The 21720-nt window shown below is 39.2% G+C and overlaps 1 protein-coding gene across 1 annotated transcript in view; it reads left to right on the top strand.

Moving 5' to 3' along the window:
• Nucleotides 1-1347: 1347 nt before the first annotated feature.
• The window catches only part of LOC124798217 (store-operated calcium entry regulator STIMATE-like), a 30062-nt gene continuing 9689 nt past the window's right edge, over nt 1348-21720 (top strand). The window contains exon 1 of the mRNA XM_047261524.1: nt 1348-1677. Coding sequence (XP_047117480.1) covers nt 1554-1677 — 124 coding nt within the window. The 5' untranslated portion in view covers nt 1348-1553. The remainder of the gene's footprint in view (nt 1678-21720) is intronic.

The raw sequence follows: 21720 nt of genomic DNA on the forward strand, positions 1-21720 counted from the left end.
TGACCAGCTAGGCCGAGACTAATGCTTAGATTTCGTCGAATGGAGAAGACGTGTCAGATATAAATACGCAATCACTTTCTTTTTTTTGTAGATTTGGTCCCTATAAATAAGACAGTAACCTAGAAAAGCTAATTTCTCGCAGTATTACGCCGACTTTATGTCGGAATTACGCATTTTATTCTCGTTTCCTTGCAACGATGAACTTTTCAATAACTCACATGTTCTTCATATTATGACGTTTCTTACCCGAGATTTGGATATACAAGTTCAGCAAACAATTTTGTGAGTTGCCTACTAACATTATTTGCAGACTTGCAATTATTTCAGTCTGTTATTTGGAATGTATTATCATATTCCTTCCTATATAAAACATGACAAACACCTTCTTGGAGGCTGCACCTTACTTAAATACGATGGTAACCCAGGGAATATTTTTGGCACAGCTTCTGGTAAAAGCTGGCCTTTGACGAGGAAACTCGTGACAGTTCGCATCAGAATCCTTGTAAATCTCCACTCTTGATACGTCACTTTCTTCAAAATGTTTAATGCAAACAACACTTCCATTTGATGGAGTCGAGTCCTTTCTGGGGATATTTCTTGTCCATCGTTTTCTGTTTTCCTCTTCAGTAGGGAATCTGAACACTGAGATGTAACCCTCTTCATTGCTGGATTTGTAGTTGCTGTTGCAACCAGGAACACAACATTTTTCTGGCATCTGCAAATAGAATGATGCATTAATTGCTAACATCTTAAATCAAAATACTATTATGTAAAAATAGCAAATGAGAATTTGAGTGGACTGGTTTTTTCTACTGCTTGGACATCACGAAACACAAGTCTACAATAGAATCAAATGTGTAGAAATATTAATAATATTAACACAAATCACTTAGGAGAAGATTCTGATACTAACCTTGTGAATTCAAAACTTTATTTTCGAATTGTATCTAGAATATAGTAGAACTTTTGTTGCAATTGTGTAGACGAAAGTCGTTCACGTAGCACACTTGCACATATACATGTAAAAATACTACAAACTTCACAGAATTGTATACTTACATTGTGTTATATCTTCTACTGTAGTCACGACTACCTGCTATAATTTTTGCAGAGTCCAGTATAACATAATTACACTGTAATGTCGGATAAAACAAGACACCGCGAAAGTACGTAAACAACTGCTTCCGTTCGCTGGCTTATAGCCACAGCCATGCGGTAGGCCTTAACGTAACGTTGCCACATTTCAGTCCTCCGGCCTCTAATACAGGCGGCCGTGGTTGAGTGGGCTATGGCAGTATGAAAATCTTTGGTTTGTGGCTTCATACCTTGAAACATCTTTGGATTAAATGTCAGTTGATGTGAAGATAGCATGGTGGTTGTTGCGTACAGTGAATAAGCAGCGTCATAAGAGGAGTCAGTAATATTGAGAGACACAGCGACCAGCTTCACATTAATTTCATAATTCATACTGTTGTAAAAATTACAGTCTGTGTCTCCTAGCCGTTAAATATAAAATAATGTTTTTAAGTTAAAAGTGTTTTTCACTTTTACAAATGAATACAACAAATGTTGAAGTGAAGCTGGACGACCCACACTGCGGAAAAAATGCTCTCACTGATTCTCTTGGATGGTTTCTACAGATACTGTTAGCCTGTTTGGCCTTTACGTGCCTTATTTGTAAGTATGTAAAACTGTGATACAGTAGTTCGCTTTGCTTTTGCGTGGCAGATGTTTATTTCCCTAATTTTTGTGTGGAGGATACGGTCTAGTACGTGTTAGAATTTACTTATTTAATTATACGAGGAGGCAGAAATAGAGTCAGGACGAAACTGCCAAATGACCTCTTTCAGGACTCAGTTTGGTGTAAGTTTTGAATCGTCACTTTTAATAGCGGTACCTGTTGTCATTACGATACTAGCACCCCGTGTCTGTGAGGGAGTATTACATTTACGGAGATGAGCTGCCTAACGTACTTTGAAATATCGGATGGATAACAATGAAGATACAGTAGTCGTAGAGATGACTTTCTCTCTAATGTTGTATTCAGATGTGGTATGGTGAGATTGTTATATTGTACTGAAGCAGATACTTGCCTCCCTTACATTACTCATAAATAATAGAAGATACATCAAATCAAACATGTGCGCAGTCTCTTCCTATGGAGAATAACAGTAAGAAAGAAAGAACTTCTATATGAGATGGGCATGTTTTTTCAGTATCTAATGAGGACAGTTTGCTGTTCATTTAGGTACTGCTGTCACATTAGATTAGGATTTTTTATACTATTTTCTCATAGTGTGAACGTTTTTTGTCCTGATGGCTCTAGTTTCCTTTCTGCTAAAAAATAAATTCCAAATCTTCAATCCGTACTGAGCCAAATTTTTTCCCCACTGTGTAACCCTGTACCTCTTTCTGTCTGTATCTTGCATTAGAATACATGCAAACATTTTCAACTTTCATATTTGTTGTTTTGTTATTAGTCCAAAGACTGGCTGTATGTAGATCTCCATGCTTGTCTATCCTTTGCAAGTCTCTTTATACCGGCTGCAACCTATATCAGTTTGAACCTTTTTACTCTAAAGCCTTGGTCTCCTAAGGTTTTACACCTACTCTTCTGTCAAGTACCAAATTGATGACACAGGGTGTGACCTGTAAACCAATGTTTTCTTGTAGTCAGTTTGTACAATAAATATTTTTCTCACTAGTTTGATTTACTAACTCCAAATCAGTTGTCTCATCTACCCATCTAATCTTTAGCATTCTGCTGCAGCATCATATTTGAAAAAGTTTGTCTAAACTCTTTATCACATGCCTTTTACTTTTGTACAAGACTACATTCCAGATAAATGCCTTCAGAAAAGACTTAGATACCATTACTACAGCAACATTAACTTTTTTTCAGTGCTTACTGTTTTGCCAGAAATTTTCTTCTTGCTATTGCCAGTGTGTAATTTATATTCACTCTACTTACACCAGTGTCTCTTATTTTTCTGTTCAAATAACAAAACTCCCAATTTTAGTTTCTAATTTTCTAAACTAATTGCCTCACCATCACCTTGCTTTACACAACTTCCTGTATGTGGAGCTGATCCATTAGCCCTGGGGCCTACCCGTGTGCTGCTGACCTTGTCCACCACCACACAATGGCCGGCTGCCAGGCTATGTGACTCATTAACAGGAGGGCGGTCACCACGTCACGCCCACAATGCACACACCTCCCTCCTCATGATTGGAGCTGTTAAAGAAAAGTTAAATGTTTCAGTAGTGCTGGTATCTAACTCTTCCCTGAAGCCATTTACCAGGAGTGCAGCCTTGTACAGAAGTAAAAGGTGGATGATAAACAGTTCAAAGAGAGCAGAACCTATTCAAGACACTATCCACTCTGTCGAACTGGTCTTGAGTGTCCTTTACCATCTGTGATACAATTACTATGTCATCATCAAACTTCTAATATTTATTTTCTTCCCCCAGAACATTTGTTCCATTTCCAAATTTCCCCATTATTTACTTTTGGGGTTTTTCAGTGTACAGGTTGGATAATATTGGGCAACAAAGATAAACTGAAGCCTTTTATACTACTTCACTAACTCAAAAACAAACTGTCACTTTTCTATCTAATCTAGGCTTTGGGATATGCTATAGATCAGTATTGAACCACAGTTACTATTTTATATTCACATTTGTTGGTTTATCTAGCATTCAACAAAATTGTCAGCTTTGTTTTCCCCTAAAGGTAACTCAAATCACACAAAAGTCAAAAAATAAATTGTGGATTACACAAGGAATAAAGATATCATGTGGGACAAAAAGGAAACTGTATCTACTATCTAGGAAGAGCTCTGGTGTTAGAATTGTAATGCATTACAAACAACACAGCAAAATGTTGAAGCAAGTAATTCAGAAATCGAAGCAGCTTTATTATGAGAAAGATAATTACATCAGTCAACAAAATAAAAGCCGTATGGGATATAGTATATACATGGAAGAAGCCTGGAGATACTGACAGGTTTCAGATAGATTATATAATGGTAAGACAGATTTAGGAACCAGGTTTTAAATTGTAAGACATTTCCAGGGGCAGGTGTGGACTCTGACCACATCTATTGGTTATGAACTGTAGATTAAAACTAAAGAAACTGCAAAATGTTGGGAATTTAAGGAGATGGGACCTGGATAAATTAAAAGAACCAGAGATTGTAGTGTGTTTCAGGGAGGGCATTAGGGAACGATTGACAAGAACGGGGGAAAGAAATACACCACGAGGGCTAATAGAAATCCTTGGGTAACAGAAGAGATATTGAATTTAATTGATGAAAGGAGAAAATACAAAAACGCAGTAAATGAAGCAGGCAAGAAGGAATACAAGCGTCTCAAAAATGAGATGGACAGAAAGTGCAAAATGGCTGAGCAGGGTTGGCTAGAGGACAAATGTATGGATGTAGAGGCTTATCTCAATAGGGGTAAGATAGATACTGCCTACAGGAAAATTAAAGAGACCTTTGGAGAAAAGAGAACCACTTGTATGAATATCAAGAGCTCAGATGGAAACCCAGTTCTAAGCAAAGAAGGGAAAGCAGAAAGGTGGAAGGAGTGTGTAGAGGGTCTATACAATGGCGATGTTCTTGAGGACAAAATTATGGAAAGGGAAGAGGATGCAGATGAAGACGAAATGGGAGGTATGATACTGCGTGAAGAGTTAGACAAAGCACTGAAAGACCTGAGTCGAAACAAGGCCCCGGGACTAGACAACATTCCATTGGAACTACTGACGGCCTTGGGAGAGCCAACTCTTCCATCTGGTGAGCAGGATGTATGAGACAGGCGAAGTGCCCTCAGACTTCAAGAAGAATATAATAATTCCAATCCCAAAGAAAGCAGGTGTTGACAGATGTGAAAATTACTGAACTATCAGTTTAATAAGTCACAGCTGCAAAATACTAACGCGAATTCTTTACAGACGAATGGAAAAACTGGTAGAAGCCGACCTCAGTGTTTCCGTAGAAATGTTGGAACACGTGAGGCAATACTGACCCTACGACTTATCTTAGAGAATAGATTAAGGAAAGGCGAGCCTACATATCTAGCTTTTGTATAGAGAAAGCATTTGACAATGTTGATTGGAATAATCTTTCATATTCTGAAGGTGACGGGGGTAAAATACAGGGAGTGAAAGGCTATTTACAATTTGTACAGAAACCAGATGGCAGTTAGAAGAGTCGAGGGGCATGAAAGGGAAGCAGTGGTTGGAAAGGGAGTGAGACAGGGTTGTAGCCTATCCCCGACGTTATTCAATCTGTATATTGAGCAAGCAGGAAAGGAAACAAAAGAAAAATTTGGAGTGGGAATTAAAATCCATGGAGAAGAAATAAAAACTTTGAGGTTTGCCGACGACATTGTAATTCTGGCAGAGACAGTGAAGGACCTGGAAAAGCAGCTGAACAGAATGGACAATGTCTTGAAAGGAGGATATAAGATGAACATCAGCAAAAGCAAAATGAGGATAATGGAATGTAGTCAAATTAAATCAGGTGATACTGTGGGAATTAGATTAGGAAATGAGACACTTAAAGTAGTAAATGAGTTTTGCTGTTTGGGGAGTAACATAACTCGCAGTGGTCGAAGTAGAGAGGATATAAAATGTAGACTGGCAGTGGCAAGGAAAGCGTTTCTGAAGAAGAGAAATTTGTTAACATTGAGTATAGATTTAAGTGACAGGAAATCGTTTCTGAAAGTGTTTCTATGGAGTGTAGCCATGTATGGAAGTGAAACGTGGACAACAAATAGTTTAGACAAGAAGAGAATAGAGGCTTTCGAAATGTGGTGCTACAGAAGGATATTGAAGGTTAGGTGGGTAGATCACATAACTAATGAGGAGGTATTGAACAGAATTGGGGAGAAGAGAGATTTGTTGCACAACTTGACTAGAAGAAGTGATCGGTTGGTAGGGCATATTCTGAGGCATCAAAGGGATCACCAATTTAGTATTGGAGGGCAGCGTGGAAGGTAAAAATCGTAGAGGGAGACCAAGAGATGAATACACTAAACAAATTCAGAAGGATGTGCATTGCAGTGGGTACTGGTAGATGAAGCTTGCACGTGATAGAGTAGCATGGAGAGCTGCATCAAACCAGTCTCTGGACTGAAGACCACAACAACAACAGTGCAATGGAGTATCTGAGACCAGACTTTAAAAATAACTTCAGTAAAATGGGAATGGCACTCACGTCTCCAAAAGAAGTAGCATCCATCATAAAATCTTTAAAATATAATTATTTGAGTTGGTATGATAACAAGTCAACTAAGTTAATCAAAGAGTACTCGCAGTTATTTGTGTAGTCAATCTTGTATCAGCTGGACTTTTCCAGACTGGATAAAGTATGCTGAAGTTAAGCCTCTGTGCAAGAAGGTGGATAAAGAGATACCATAAAACTATCAACCAATTTCAGTTTCGCCGGCTTTGTCAAAAATGTTTGAAGATGTTGTGTTCAAGCAGTCTCCTTAAACATCTGACTGCAAGTAATATATTGTCCAAGTCACAGTTTCGATTTCTTAAGGGTTCTGATGTAGAGAAAGCTGTTTACACGTACAGTGAGACTGTACTTAATTCATTAGGTAATAAATTAGAGGCTACTGGCATTTTCTGTGACCTGTCAAAAGCCTTCAACTGTGTGAACCACAGCATTCTCTCAAGTAAATTAGAATATTATGGTGTTACTGCAATGCTGTGAAATGGTTTGAGTCTTATCTAACAGGATACAAAGGCTGTCATTCCGAAATACCTGTGCAGTAAGCAGTCAGCCTTCATCCAACTGGTAATTAATTACATGTGGTGTTCCATCTTGCGTCCATTGCTTTTTCTTGTGTACATTAATGACTTCTCATCTGTTACAGTGCCAGATGCTAAATTTATCTTGTTTGCAGATGATACAAACATTGCAATAAGTAGCAAGTCAAGTACAGATATAGAAATAGCTGCCAATAAAATTTTCACTTACATTAATAAATTGTTTAAAATTAATTAACTGTCATTAAACATTGAGAAGACCCACTATGTGCAGTTCAGAACCTGTAAGAGACTTCCTTCCTGCATGTGTATTACATATGAGGACATACAGATCGAAGAGGTTAACAGTGTTAAGTTTTTGGGATTACAACTCGATATTAAATTCAGTTGTGAAGGGCATACCACAGAATTGATTAAGTGCTTAAACAATTCTGTATTTGCAGTGGGAATGATGTCAGGTGTAAGAGATATAAATATAAAAAAACTTGCATAGGCCTACTTTGTTTACTTTCATTCTGTCATGTACTACAGTCATATGGGATCATATTCTGGAACAACTCATCAAACCGAGCAAAACTTTAGAGGGTCAAAAGTGTGTCATAAGAATCATTTGTGGTGTAAATTCAACACCACCATGTAGAAACATGTTCAAGGAACTTTGTATTCTAACCACTGATTCTCATTATATTTATTCCTTAATGAAATTTGTTGCAAGTAATACATCTCTATTTTCAAGCAATAGCTCACTACATAGCTCACTACATAGCTCACTACATAGCTCACTACATAGCTCACTACATAGCTCACTACATAGCTCACTACATAGCTCACTACATAGCTCACTACATAGCTCACTACATAGCTCACTACATAGCTCACTACATAGCTCACTACATAGCTCACTACATAGCTTACTACATAGAATCAGTACTAGGAATAAGGACAATCTACATAAAGATTTACCTTGGTCCAAAAAAGGGGTCCAATATTCAGGAACACGCATTTTCAATAAATTGCCACCAACCATTGAAAAATTGATTTCAGATAAAGCATGGTTTAAACAGAGTTTGAAAGACTTTTTGATAGGCAACTCCTTCTACTCTATAGATGAATATCTTAACAGATACTGTTAATCCAACTTAAGTAAATATGTCTGTTAGATTTCAGTTTTGACAGCACTTGGTCACAACAGTGAAGATTGGTAATTTTGTGTATGATAAATTTATTAATAGTGCATAACATTGTTTCATTCTGACAGCGAGTTAATTCTATAAATATTGGCTGTTCCAGTTTACCGCATTGTTCTATTCACCTGTTTCAACAATCTCCTGACAAATGATCAGGGTAGTAAATATTATATTCAAATGTTTTTTTATACTTTCTGACATGTTCCACACACATGAGAATCGTCTCATTTTTTTGGGTCTATGGAATGAAAACTGAATCTAATCTAACCTGTCCTTTCGTATACCTTGGGCTATGCTACAGATCAGTCTGCCACCAGAACCTAGTTTCCAAGACATTACAGAAATGTTTTGCAGTGTCCATTCTTCTTTTTGCATGTGTATAATGTCACATGCTATATCATCAGTACTTCGCAGAGTGAAGTCAACATTTGGTATTGGTAAGTTCAGTTGATGTTGCTGCAACCGTGTCTCTCTTCGTTCTCAACTGCATTTCCCTTTAGTCTCTTATAACTGCAGTCTTGTTGTTGCACAAGTTGTGGATAATCTTTTGCTCCCTGTGTTATGTCCTGGTACCTTCAGAATTTCAAAGCTTGTATTGCATTGAACACTAAGAACATCCTATAAATATATCGGTATTAAGTTGTAAGGTCTGTATTGTCTTGCATAGTCATACATTTCTCCAGAGACCAAATTGAGCTTCCTGTGGTTACCTTCGATCAGTTTTCCCGTGTGTGTCTGAATAATTTTTGTCAGCATTTTACAGTCGTTAGTTGTTGAACTGATGGTTCAGTGATTTTCACACCTGTCAGCAACTACTTTCTTTGGAATTGGAGTCTGGCTATATATCATCTGCCTCACATGTCAGGTGGGATATTTTGTCATGGCTGGCTCTCCCAAAGAAGTCAGTAAATGTCATCTACTCCTGGGGATTTTTTTCAACTTAGATCTCTCAGTACTTGGGCAAATTATGCTCACAGTATCCTATTTATAGACTTCAATTTCTAAGAGATGGTCTTAAAGTTTCTTTGCTTTCTACAGCCCTTCCTGTTTTTGTTTTGCCATCTGAGCTTTTAATATTCATACAGGTGCTTCTCTTTTCTCCAAAGGTCTCTCTCTAATTTTGCTTTAGGTGGCATTTATTATTCCTGCGCTTGTGTAAGCTTCTACAGCTTTGCATTACTTCTCCAGTCATTTCTTCTTAGCAATTTCACACTTTGTCAATCTGCATTCCCTTTGCCTGCTTATCCTTAATTTCGAACCTTTCCACTATTTCTTAATCTTGAGTTTGCAACCAGTAAATTATAGACAGAGTTGATATCTGCCCTTGTAGACTGTTTTGCAGCTTAAAATCTGTTTTCAGAATCTATTGCATCATTATATAATCTATCTCGAACAATCCCATGTCTCTGAGTTTTATCCTCATATGCAACCTTCTTTCATGTTAGCAGCGGTTAATTAGTACTCTTGTTAAAATTCTTCTAACCAGCATCTGCTTTCACTCAGTTTCTCCCCATCATTGTCGTTCTGCTATTTTACCATCTGTCTGTAATTCTTTATATTGAATTCCAGTCCCATTCCACCACCACAATTAAATTTTTGACTCCCTTGCTGGCAGAATAATTTTTTATTTCAGTGATACATTCTTTCAAGCTCTTCATCTGCACATCATGTGGGCATATAAAGTTGTGCTACAACTGCTTGGTGGATGTTTGCGTTGTATCTGTCTTGCCTGTAATAATGAGTTTATGATGCTGTTCATTCCTGTTTCCTTATTCATTGTTAGAACTACTCCTGTATTATCCCTATTTGATTTTGTGTTGTTAATCCTCTATTGGCCTCTTCCTGCGACTGCATTTTATTGATTCCCATTATATCTAACTACACCCTGCACATTTCTGTTTTTAAATTCTCTAAGATCCTAACCTATGTTCCACACAAAGGTATATAACATTCCACATTCTGATCTGTAGAATGCCAACTATGATTTTCCTCGTGACAGGATCCTACTGATTATTAGTCTCCACTCTGTGATCCAAATGGGGAACCATTTTATCTCTGGAACTTTTTACCCAAAAGTGTGCCATCATCATTAAGACTGTCAGTAGAGCCACATGTCCTCAGAAATTTCCTCAGAAGGCAATTAACAAATTCATTTAGAGAATTTTAGATGATTCATAATCCCTAACAATAGGTTTTCTCTGATCTCCACTCTCCTATTGCGTCTTCCTTCACCTTTATGTCCACTCATCCTCACGACGAATGGGTTGCACTCATCTTAGAGTCTGAGTGATCTACACACTCTGCCAAACATCCCAAAAGATATCACTTTTTCCTTCCTGAGGAAGGAAATAACAGTTTTCAAAATGAGTTATGTACAACCTGGTGCATCGTGTCAAAAGCTGTACGTATGGTATTTCTTTAGGAAATTGAATTTTGATGTAAGGAATTTGATTTACTTCTCAACATTCAAACATTTAATGTATTCTGGATGAACAGGCAAAAAGTATTATTTATTGCTTGATTACCCAATTGGAGGTAAGTAACTGGAAATTAAATACCTAAGAATATGTTTTCGAGATTGTGAAGAGTGGAACAACCACATAAAACCAGTTGTAGAAGTGACAGATGCCAGTGTAAGATCTGCTGGAAGTGTGCTAGTGGAATGTAATTTACTTGCAAAGGAGCTGCCATAGGAAACCATTATTTGACTAAGTCTTGAGTATTGCTACTTAGTCTCTTGCTCTTATCTGGTAAGGTTCATAGAAATAACCCAAAGAAAAGCAGACCATTCAATCGTATGTTCATTTACTAAGAAGTGTTTCATGAATATGGTCAACTCGGGTGACGGACACTAGAGATAATGTGCCCTGTAGAGCAAATTGTAAGAGGATATGTTGCAAGAAGCATAAACAACATATTATTTCTTTGCATATGCAACTTGTAAAGTGACCATAAAGGTAAAACTGCAGCTCAAATGATTGATGTCCCTGCACGCTATCCACAAATGGAATCGGAAGGATAGTAAATGATTTTGATGCATGAAGTACCCTCAGTCACAAACAATATGGTATTTGCAGAATAGTGTAGATCTGTTGGATTAATCATTATTTCCATTGCGTGATCTATCTGCCCCGTTCACCAAACTTTTAGCTACAGATGTCAGTAAATTATTTCTTACTGTTGTCTGCTTTAGAGGCATTATTGTAGATCTGGCATGTCAGGTAGTCACAAAGTTTTAATTAGCACCTAAAAAAATGATTGTGTAATTAACATTTCATGTGTGTGTAGGTACATGTTCTTATACACACTGAAACTTTAGTGCTACGTTATGGTCATACTTAAAACTTTGACTGTTGTGCGAGTGCGCACGTGTGTGTGTGTGTGTGTGTGTGTGTGTGTGTGTGTGTGTGTGTGTGTGTGGGCGGGCGGGCGGGCGGGCGGGCGGGCGCGCGCTTGCATCTACCTTGACCTCGGTGAAAGAAACAAATGTAAAAGAAGGAATAAAACTAAAAAGAAAAATCCAGTGCTGTTTGATTACGGGGCAATGGACTAGTTCATCATGTCACATGACTGGGATATCCACGGAACTTGCCCTGGCCTATGGCATAACAGTTGCATGCAACATGGGAAAGATGTGTAACATCTGTCAGATATTGTGGTCATGTCTTGGGAGTATGGTGCAAGGGACAGTTCATCCCTGAGATCAAGAATGCTCGGGACTTTTCATTTACCACTATCGAACTACCAAGAAAATGTCAATATGAGGAAAACTACTGCCATTAGAGATACCATCCACAGCCAACGTGTTGTAGACAGGGGTCATCGTCAATCATTGCAGATTGTAGCTATTTGTAGACAGGTCACCATTTAGTAAATCACTCTTTTGTTCGATGCTGTTGAACAGTTGTTGGTGAGTTGTCTTACATCCAGAACCACTTCCTCCCTATGGGCTGCAGAAGGAACCACCTATCATGTTAACTGCTTCTACTCCCCCACACATCAAAGGATGTAGATTATAATGCATGCAGAATGCTGCCATTGGACGCTCACAGTAAATATATGAAGACGGTATGTGTTCTTTCGGACATGTCCGAAAGAACAGATACCATTGGTGATCTTGCAGCTCTCGAAGAATGAAATGACAATGAAATCCAGAACTTTAGCTGCTTAGTCATACCTTTTTGGGTATTGGTGTGATTTGATCAATTTTCCAGCCTTCAGGTACAGAACTTTCTGTGAGAGAGCAATTGTATATAATTGCTAAATATGGAGCTATTGCATTAGCATATTCTGAAAGGAACCTGACTGGTATACAATTTGGACCGGAGGCCTTGCCTTTATTAAGTGATTCAAGCTGCTTTGCTACACCGAGGATATCTACTTCTATGTTTCTCATCTTGGCAGTTGTTCTTGATTGGAATTCAGGAATATTTACTTCATCTTCAGGAAACATTGTTCTCGTGAAACACAACAAGCTCTTTATACTCATGAAGTAATGAGTGCTATCGATAGGGAATGTCAAATTGATTCCAGAAGGCTTTCGACACTTCCTCACAGGTCACAGTTCATAATTAGAGACGGAAAGTCATAAAGTAAAACAGAAGTAATATCTGGTGTTCCCCAAGGTAGTGTTATAGACCCTCTATTGTTCCTGATCTATATTAACGAAATAGGAGACAATCTGAGTAGCCCTGTTAGATTGTTTGCTGATGATGCTGTCATGTACTGTCTTGTAAAGTCATCAAATGACCAAAACGAATTGCAAAATGATTTAGATATCTGTATGGTGCGAAAAGTGGCAGTTGACCCTGAATAAAGAAAAGTGTGAAGTTCTTAACATGAGTACTTAAAAGAAATCCACTAAATTTTGATTACGCGATAAGTCACACAAATCTTAAGGCTGTAAATTCAACTAATTACTTAGGGATTACAATTACAAATAACCTAAACTGCAATGATCACATAGATAATGTTGTGGGTAGAACAAACCAAAGACTGCGATTCATTGGCAGAACACTTAGAGGTGCTACAGGTCTACTAAAGAGACTGCTTACACCACGGTTGTCCACCCTATTCTGGAGTATTGCTGTGCGGTGTGGGATCCGCATCAGGTGGGACTGATGGATGACGTTGAAAAAGTTCAAAGAATGGTGGCTCGTTTTGTACTATTGTGAAAAAGGGGAGATAGTGCCACAGACATGGTATGTGAATTGGAGTGGAATCTTTAAAACAAAGCCCCCCCCCCCCCCCCCCGACAGGATCTTCTCATGAAATTTTGATCACCAGTTTTCTCCTCCAATTGCAAAAACATTCTGTTGGCACCCACCTACATAGGGAGACATGATCACCATGATAAAATAAGAGAAACTGGGGCTCGCACAGAAAAATTTAAGTGCTTGTTTTTCCCACGCGCTGTTTGAGAGTGGAATGTTAGAGAGACAGCTTGAAGGTGATTGATTGAACCCTCTGCCAGGCACTTTATTGTGAATGGCAGAGTAATCACGAAGATGTAGATGTAAAACGTCATCCCTAAATAGCTTTTTCTGCAACACAGACATATGATAAAGAATCATAGAAACTTTATTTCATTCGTGAAATCCCAGGTTATGCATTTTTACTGAGATGGACTTGTTCACTCACCCCAAAGTATAATTTTATCACCAACTGTAAGAAAGTGCTTTCACCACCAGTTGTGCTTATTCCTCAATATTCAGTACCAGACATCAAGCAACTGAAGTCTACTTGTATGCAGAATCTTAACTCGTTATTTTATCTCTGAAATACCTACTGGGGAGTATACTGTAATGGGCAGATTGTGTAATAACGCTACTGGGTGATGGGAGCAGTCTTAGGGTTTTCCAGGAGGGCTTGACTCTCACCTGGGATGCATTGGATTTATGTGACGGTGAGGGAGAAATAAGGTAACTCCAGAATATAGCAGTTTTGTTCGGGGTCATGTAGATTGCAGAGGAAGATTGAATGTAGCAGGTGAGGGACTCAGGCTGTAGAGAGACATGAGTGTTAATGTAACAGCTCTGTACTATTCTCTTAGGTTTGTTCAATGATATATGGGAGAGCCCTTGTGTAGGGCAAGGACTATAGTCAGCCGGTGTTATCCTGCATCTGAGCAGCAGGCATAACGAACAGCCTATGGTGTATATGTTCAGCTGGAAGAAGGCTGCTTACTCGATGAATGTGGACACTTCAGTTGCGGATGCCATAGTGGGTGGTAAACTGAACATAGCTGCACTTCTGGTGTGCGGCAGTCACCGATGTCTTGTAGGGAGGCAGATGATGAAGATACTGCCCAGAGCCAACCCCGCCACCGTTGGCTAGAGAAGTGGCTGGTGGGCTCCGGCAGCATGGAGTCAGTTGGTCGTGCGTTTGTTCCTTGACTGTGAGAAAGCAGCATTTTGCTCAGCAGGGGGTCTTGAAGTGGCAGAATATTGGCCATGTCACACGTATGCTATTCTCTGGCACAGAATAGCTCAGATGTACTAATTATGACTGTGTCAGTGGAATGTTTTTGATCTCGCAGCGATAAGTGACACGCGGCAGGTGTCATAACATAACCCTTCCATGCCGAAGATGTGTTCATCTGACCGAAGGGTTTAAATTCAGCTGTCTGGAGCTGACCATTCCATCTGACTGCGTTCCTCCTTGTTTATGAACCCTCGTAGCATGGAAGCTTCCCAAAAGGGGTGGTCAGTGTCCTGGGTAGACATTGACTCGCTGTAGTATGTTGGTGTGGAAGCAGTTGCTTAGCGGAGGGTGCTTCTATCAGCATAGGTCATTGGCTTGTGACAGTCAGTGCCCAGATCTTGGTGTCTTGTCTGCAGCACTAGGTGCTGGCTTTCATTTGTGCCATTACATTCTCTTCCTCCCAGAAAAAACCCAGCCAACTGGATTGCCAGTTGTGAGTTGGCTGAAATAGAAGCACTGGTACATCACAGTTGCTTTTAGCCTTTGCATTCTCCATCTTGACATGCTCTTGAATAATCTTTGCACTTTGGTGTCTTCACCCCCTCCCCTCGTTTCTCTACACTCATTCCACTATCTAACAGACACAGGATCTCTAGATCCTTGTTTGCACTATTTTTTCCACCTTTTCTTTTTATTCCAGTTGTAGCTGTCATTTCACCAGATGGGAAGGGAGTGAGGACCAAGGATGCATCCTGTCAGGATAAACTCACTAATCTTCCTAATTAATATTTGCATGTTATGCAGCTAACTTTTGTCCCCAAATTCATTAGTATTAATGACACAGCCTCTCTATAAACCCATCACATGATAAAATTCACATCTCACACATTCTCATAGTGCATATATTGCACACCTCTTATATACAGGGTGGTCCATTGATCGTGACCGGGCCAAGTATCTCATGAAATAAGCGCCAAACGAAAAAACTACAAAGAACGAAACTTGCCTAGCTTGAAGCGGGAAACCAGATGGTGCTATGGTTGGCCTGCTAGATGGGGCTGCCATAGGTCAAATGGATATCAACTGCGTTTTTCTAAACAGGAACCCCCATTTTTTATTACATATTCGTGTAGTACGTAAAGAAACATGAATGTTTTAGTCAGACCACTTATTTCACTTTGTGATAGATGGTGCTGTAATAGTCACAATCATTTGGCTTACAATTTTAGACAAACAGTTGGTAACAAGTAGGTTTTTTAAATTAAAATACAGAACGTAGGTATGTTTAAACATTTTATTTCGGTTGTTTCAATGTGATACATGTACCTTTGTGAACTTACCATTTCTGAGAACGCCTGCTGTTGCAGTGTGAATACCTGTAAATACCACATTAATGCAATAAATGCTCAAAATGATGTTCGTCAACCTCAATGCATTTGGCAATATGTGTAACAACATTCCTCTCAACAGCGAGTAGTTCGCCTTCCGTAATGTTCGCACATGCATTGACAATGTGCTGACGCATGTTGTCAGACACTGTCGGTGGATCACGATAGCAAATATCCTTCAACTTCCCCACAGAAAGAAATCCGGGAACGTCAGATCTGGTGAATGTGCGGTCCATGGTATGGTGCTTCGACGACCAATCCACCTGTCATGAAATATGCTATTCAACACCGCTTCAACCACACGCGAGCTATGTGCCGGACATCCATAATGTTGGAAGTACATCGCCATTCTGTCATGCAGTGTAACATCTTGTAGTAACATCGGTAGAATATTACGTAGGAAATCAGCATACATTGCACCATTTAGATTGCCATTGATAAAATGGGGGCCAATTATCTTTCCTCCCATAATGCCACACCATACATTAACCCGCCAAGGTCACTGATGTTCCACTTGTCGCAGCCATTGTGAGTTTTCCGTTGCCCAATAGTATATATTATGCCGGTTTACGTTAACTGCTGTTGGTGAAAAACGCTTCGTCGCTAAATAGAACGCGTGCAAAAAAATCTGTCATCGCCCCGTAATTTCTCTTGTGCCCAGTGGCAGAACTGTACACGACGTTCAGAGTCATCGCCATGCAATTCCTGTTGCATATAAATATGGTACGGGTGCAGTCGATGTTGATGTAGCATTCTCAACACCAACGTTTTTGAGATTCCCAATTCTCGCGCAGTTTGTTTGCTGCTGTGTGGATTAGCTGCGACAGCAGCTAAAACACCAACTTGGGCATCATCATTTATTGCAGATCGTGGTTGACTTTTCACATGTGGCTGAACACTTCCTGTTTCCTTAAATAATGTAACTATCCGGCGAACAGTCTGGACACTTGGATGTCATCGTCCAGGATACCAAGCAGCATACATAGCACACGCCCGTTGGGCATTTTGATCACAATAGCCATACATCAACACGATATCGACCTTTTCCGCAATTGGTAAACGGTCCATTTTAACATGGGTAATGTACCACGAAGCAAATACCATCCTCACTGGTAGAATGTTACGCGATACCACGAACTTATACGTTTGTGACTATTACAGCACCATCTGTCACAAAGCAAAATAAGTGGTCCAACTAAAACATTCATGTTTCTTTACGTACTACACGAATATGTAATAAAAAATGGGGGTTCCTATTTAGAAAAATGCAGTTGATATCCGTTTGACCTATGGCAGCACCATCTAGTGGGCCAACCATAGTGCCATCTGGTTTCCCCCTTCAAGCTATACGAGTTTCATTCTTTGTAGTTTTTTCGTTTGATGCTTATTTCATGAGATATTTGGCCTGGTCACTATCAATGGACCACCCTGTAAATACTTCTTGACCGGCAGGAACTCATTTGTGTTAATCTCTACGCATACTATCCTGTTGCCTTATCACTATGACATAACAAATGAGGAAAACTATTTACAAAACAAAGGAGCCTATGGTAGCATTGCTAAGGTCGCAGTCTCAGGCGTATTGACTGGTAAGAAAATTATTAAACTATGGCTCAATGAATCCATTACATTATCATGATTAAGAATCCCGAACAAAAACTTAATCTTCATAAGAGTTAAATAATACAAATAATACTTCATCATCCTCCACAATACAATGTAATCATTGCCCTAGCACATCATCGTAATACTATCACCTCGTAAGAAATCACCAATTCACCAAAAATGCAAATACATAACTCACAGGGTCACAGCTGCTTTTCAGATACCCTCCTTTGCCCTTTGTGTACCTGCTCTGATACTCCATAATCGTTCTTAATGTCTGACTCATTATCCCATTATGTCAAATTTCTAGTGTGGAAAGTAATGTAGGCAGATTTTCTGCTATCGTGTTCACTGTATCTCAAGGGATCTTGGATGATTTAATTGATGACATCACAGCCACTCAAATCTGTGTGGTACCTCCGCATATTGCTGTGTTAGATCAGTTTCTTATGACGTAAAGGCAGGAAATCCTAATCATCTGAGACTGTTGCCTCTTGAACCCTTGCCTTTTAATGTTATCAGAAGATCAAAATAAATTGAGAAAAGATTTAGATAAGATATCTGTATGGTGCGAAAATTGGCAATTGACCTTAAATAAAGAAAAGTTGGAGGTCATCCAGATGAGTGCTAAAAGGAATCCATTAAACTTCGGTTACATGATTTACACTTTACCACAACTATTTACGTCTGTCTTAAATCTGAGAGGTAACTGATATTCACTAACTATTCCTCAGTGGTCTTCAGACCACCAGATTATCCTATATCGAAGTACACAGCCTACCAAATATGTGGAATATCGCATAACAAGATACCACTGTTTTCTACGAAATTTGACACACTACATTGCTACTATTCACATTGCTATAATATACACTCTACATAACGAAAGTATCATTTAAAACATCCTTTAATGTATTATCTATAACCACATATTTAAACTATAACCAGAACTCAGTCTCACTAAAGTCTTATTTACAAGAAAACTTTAAGGCTGTTCTGCCCTGGCTAAGCTTTTGGGAACCCACGGTTTGCCATGCATGAGCCAAGCACATTCATCGCACAGGCTGGCATAATGCTCGTTTCTATGGCATACACAGCACTCCACATCATACAGTTTGTTGCATGAAGCAGTGTGTCATAGTAAACTGCACTGGCTGCATGTAACAGGAGTTAACAGTTCAGCCCCCAAGCCTTTACCAAATACTGGGTGGTTATAATTAAACTTTCCCTATTCAACACATTATAAAATGGAAACTAAGTACTGTAAGAGTACCAGACTTGGTAGCATTAATGTCAAGGACATGGGGAAGAGAAATAATACAGACTCAATTAAATTGAAACATTTCTAATGTGCTGCTACAGTACATCATACCATTACATACTGGTTCAACTACAAAAGAGGCTCAATATGACACTATCAGTGTTGAGAAGAGTCTTGAAAGTGCAGGATTGCGTTCTGTACAGCTGAACGAAGCATGTCTGTAGGTATGCTGGCTACTTCTCTTGATATGCTGCTCTTCAGATCAGCACATGTGTGAATGTTTCCGAGTAAACCTTATCCTTCAGCTAGCACCACAACCAGCAGTCACAGGGAGGCGATTTTAGGTGATCATGCTGGCCAAGCATTTGAAAACAGTTGGATCATAATTCAATCATTTCCAAATGTGTTTTGGAGAAGCAGGTGAACTTCGCAATGTGCGGTGGGGCCCCATCTTGCATGAAAACTGTTGAGATCAATGTGCCTCTGTAGGGTGGGTATAACATGATGACAAAGCACATCACAGTAACCTAGCTAGTCACGCTGCACGTCTTTGGTCCTTGAGTGCCAGCCTGTTCAAAAAAGAATGGGCCTATGATGAACGTAGCCATGAAGCCACACCATACGGTGACACGTTCCTGTAAAGAGGAACTTCAAGCACAGAGTTCACCTCACCCGCCAAAGAAAAATGAGCTTTGTCTGTCCATAGGATAGTCCAAGACCAGCCCTTGTCAACTTCAATCCTTACGAGAAAGTGGAGAGCGAAGTCAACACGTCGTTGTACATCATGTGGTGCAAGCTGCTGTATGATAGGGATCTTGTACGGATGCCATTTGAGAATGGTTCAAAGCACCTTCCATACAGTTGACCATATGATGTTCAACTATCATGACACAGCATGCGTACTGCCTCACGATCAGGAATTGCATGCAGCGTTGTTTGCCATAGCAACAGTGATTTCATCAACCACCTGTGTTGCAACTGGTCACCTGCCTCTTCCCGAAACTACACCCAGTTCTCCAGTTGATTCAAACTACTTCATCACACACACAGCAGGTGGAGAAAGAGGACCCATCTGTAATCCTTTCACCCGGCAATATTCTCAAATTGCAGCTGCAGCATTACTGTTGTTTTGATAATAGAGCTTTACCAATAATGCTTTGTTCCTTTTGTCCATGCCTTGTTCCTTTTGACCATGTGATGTTCAACTGTCATGACACAGCACGCGTACTGCCTCACGATCAGGAATTGCATGCAGCGTTGTTTGCCATAGCAACAGTGATTTCATCAACCACCTGTGTTGCAACTGGTCACCTGCCTCTTCCCGAAACTACACCCAGTTCTCCAGTTGATTCAAACTACTTCATCACACACACACAGCAGGTGGAGAAAGAGGACCCATCTGTAATCCTTTCACCCGGCAATATTCTCAAATTGCAGCTGCAGCATTACTGTTGTTTTGATAATAGAGCTTTACCAATAATGCCTTGTTCCTTTTGTCCAAGCTCTGTCTACGGCACTGGGCACTGGTTTTGATTTGTGCATTTATAATATAGCACAGTTCTCATAATAGTGTATAATCATTCTCAACCCATCTAGATTGTGGAAGTATCACCTACAGCTTGGTCACACAGTCTAGATTTGTTATGTTCTGTACTTTCAGCGAAATCTGGTTTGTAACAGGATATTTCTACAAAGGCCTGTAAAGGTCTTCCTTGAACAGATGGTGCCAACAACTCCTAATTTATTATAGAATTAAAATAAGTAGAGTACCAGAATATCCTTGTTATTCAGCCTGCTTCCATAACACAGACATCCAATTACATAGAAATTGTTTTTAAATAAAGTTGACCAACTATATAATATTTTGCCACTGTTTGATTAGTGATCTCTCTTACCTAGGACACTCACACTGCTATCCTAACACCGTAATTACTACTGTGGCATATCCTTTTGTCCTGCAGCATAATTTGATTTCCGACACAGCATTATCGTTGATGCAGCAGCAGGTTTATCCGTTTTCGGATCTACTCAGTTCAGCCTGATCTACACAGATTGCTCCAGAGGGGAAGGAAAAAATAATAGTACCTTTGAATACCACATTATACTGAATGAAAGTAGCATTTATACAACAGAATGGATGTCTCTACTACAAGCTCTCATCAGTATAATAATTCATGTCATCTGAGCTCTTGTATGCAATGACTTTCTCAGTAGTGTCCATATCATCCTGATACATGACATCCAATCGTTCTTAAGTGACCTGTACAGAATAAGCATCATCCAATGACTTGCTTTGGATATGAAATCACATTGGCGTTCTGGAAATTATGGGATGCATGGGCTAGCCAGGGCAGTCTTTAAGGCAAAGCCTTTGATGTTACCAATTCCTGAAACCAATTTAAGGATGTATCTAAGATGATTTCTTCTGTGTAAATGGGAGGAAAAGTGACAAATTGTTAAAGAACAAAAAACAATAAAGTTCTGTGAAAAGATAAAGCTGTTGTAGAAAAATGTGGACAATGGAACTGTGAAGCAGCTAATAAAGGAATTGAGTACATGTGGGAGACTGAACCAATACCATAAGATTGGGAATATTGGTTATTCTACCATTAGACTAAAGTGGGACAAGCAAGTGTAAACAGTTAACAACAGATATCTCTCCGCCCCAGTGACACACAAAATCCTGTCTGAAGTTTTGGAAAATATATTAGAAAATCCAATGGAGGAACAATTAGGAGAATACCATGAGAGTTTAGGAGAGGAAGATCATGTGTCGTGCAGGTATTAAATCTAATAATCAGATACAAGAAACTTCGAGCCCAAAATCTTTATGCATCCTTTGTTGATTTTTGAAAACCCTATGATATTAGTCAGTAGAGATACATATACAATGTCCTAGAAGAATTTGGAGCTGACAGTAAAACACTGGCAATCGTTAACCAAATAATACAACTTCCAAATTTAAAATTTTTGGTGAAATATCAAAACCTTTTGAGATGAAAACAGGTGTAAAAATATAATAAATACAATGAGAAAGTGATGGATTAATTTTATTGCCACCTAAAAAGGATG

This window comes from Schistocerca piceifrons, chromosome 5 (genome assembly GCF_021461385.2).
Source record: "Schistocerca piceifrons isolate TAMUIC-IGC-003096 chromosome 5, iqSchPice1.1, whole genome shotgun sequence".
Taxonomy (NCBI): domain Eukaryota; kingdom Metazoa; phylum Arthropoda; class Insecta; order Orthoptera; family Acrididae; genus Schistocerca; species Schistocerca piceifrons.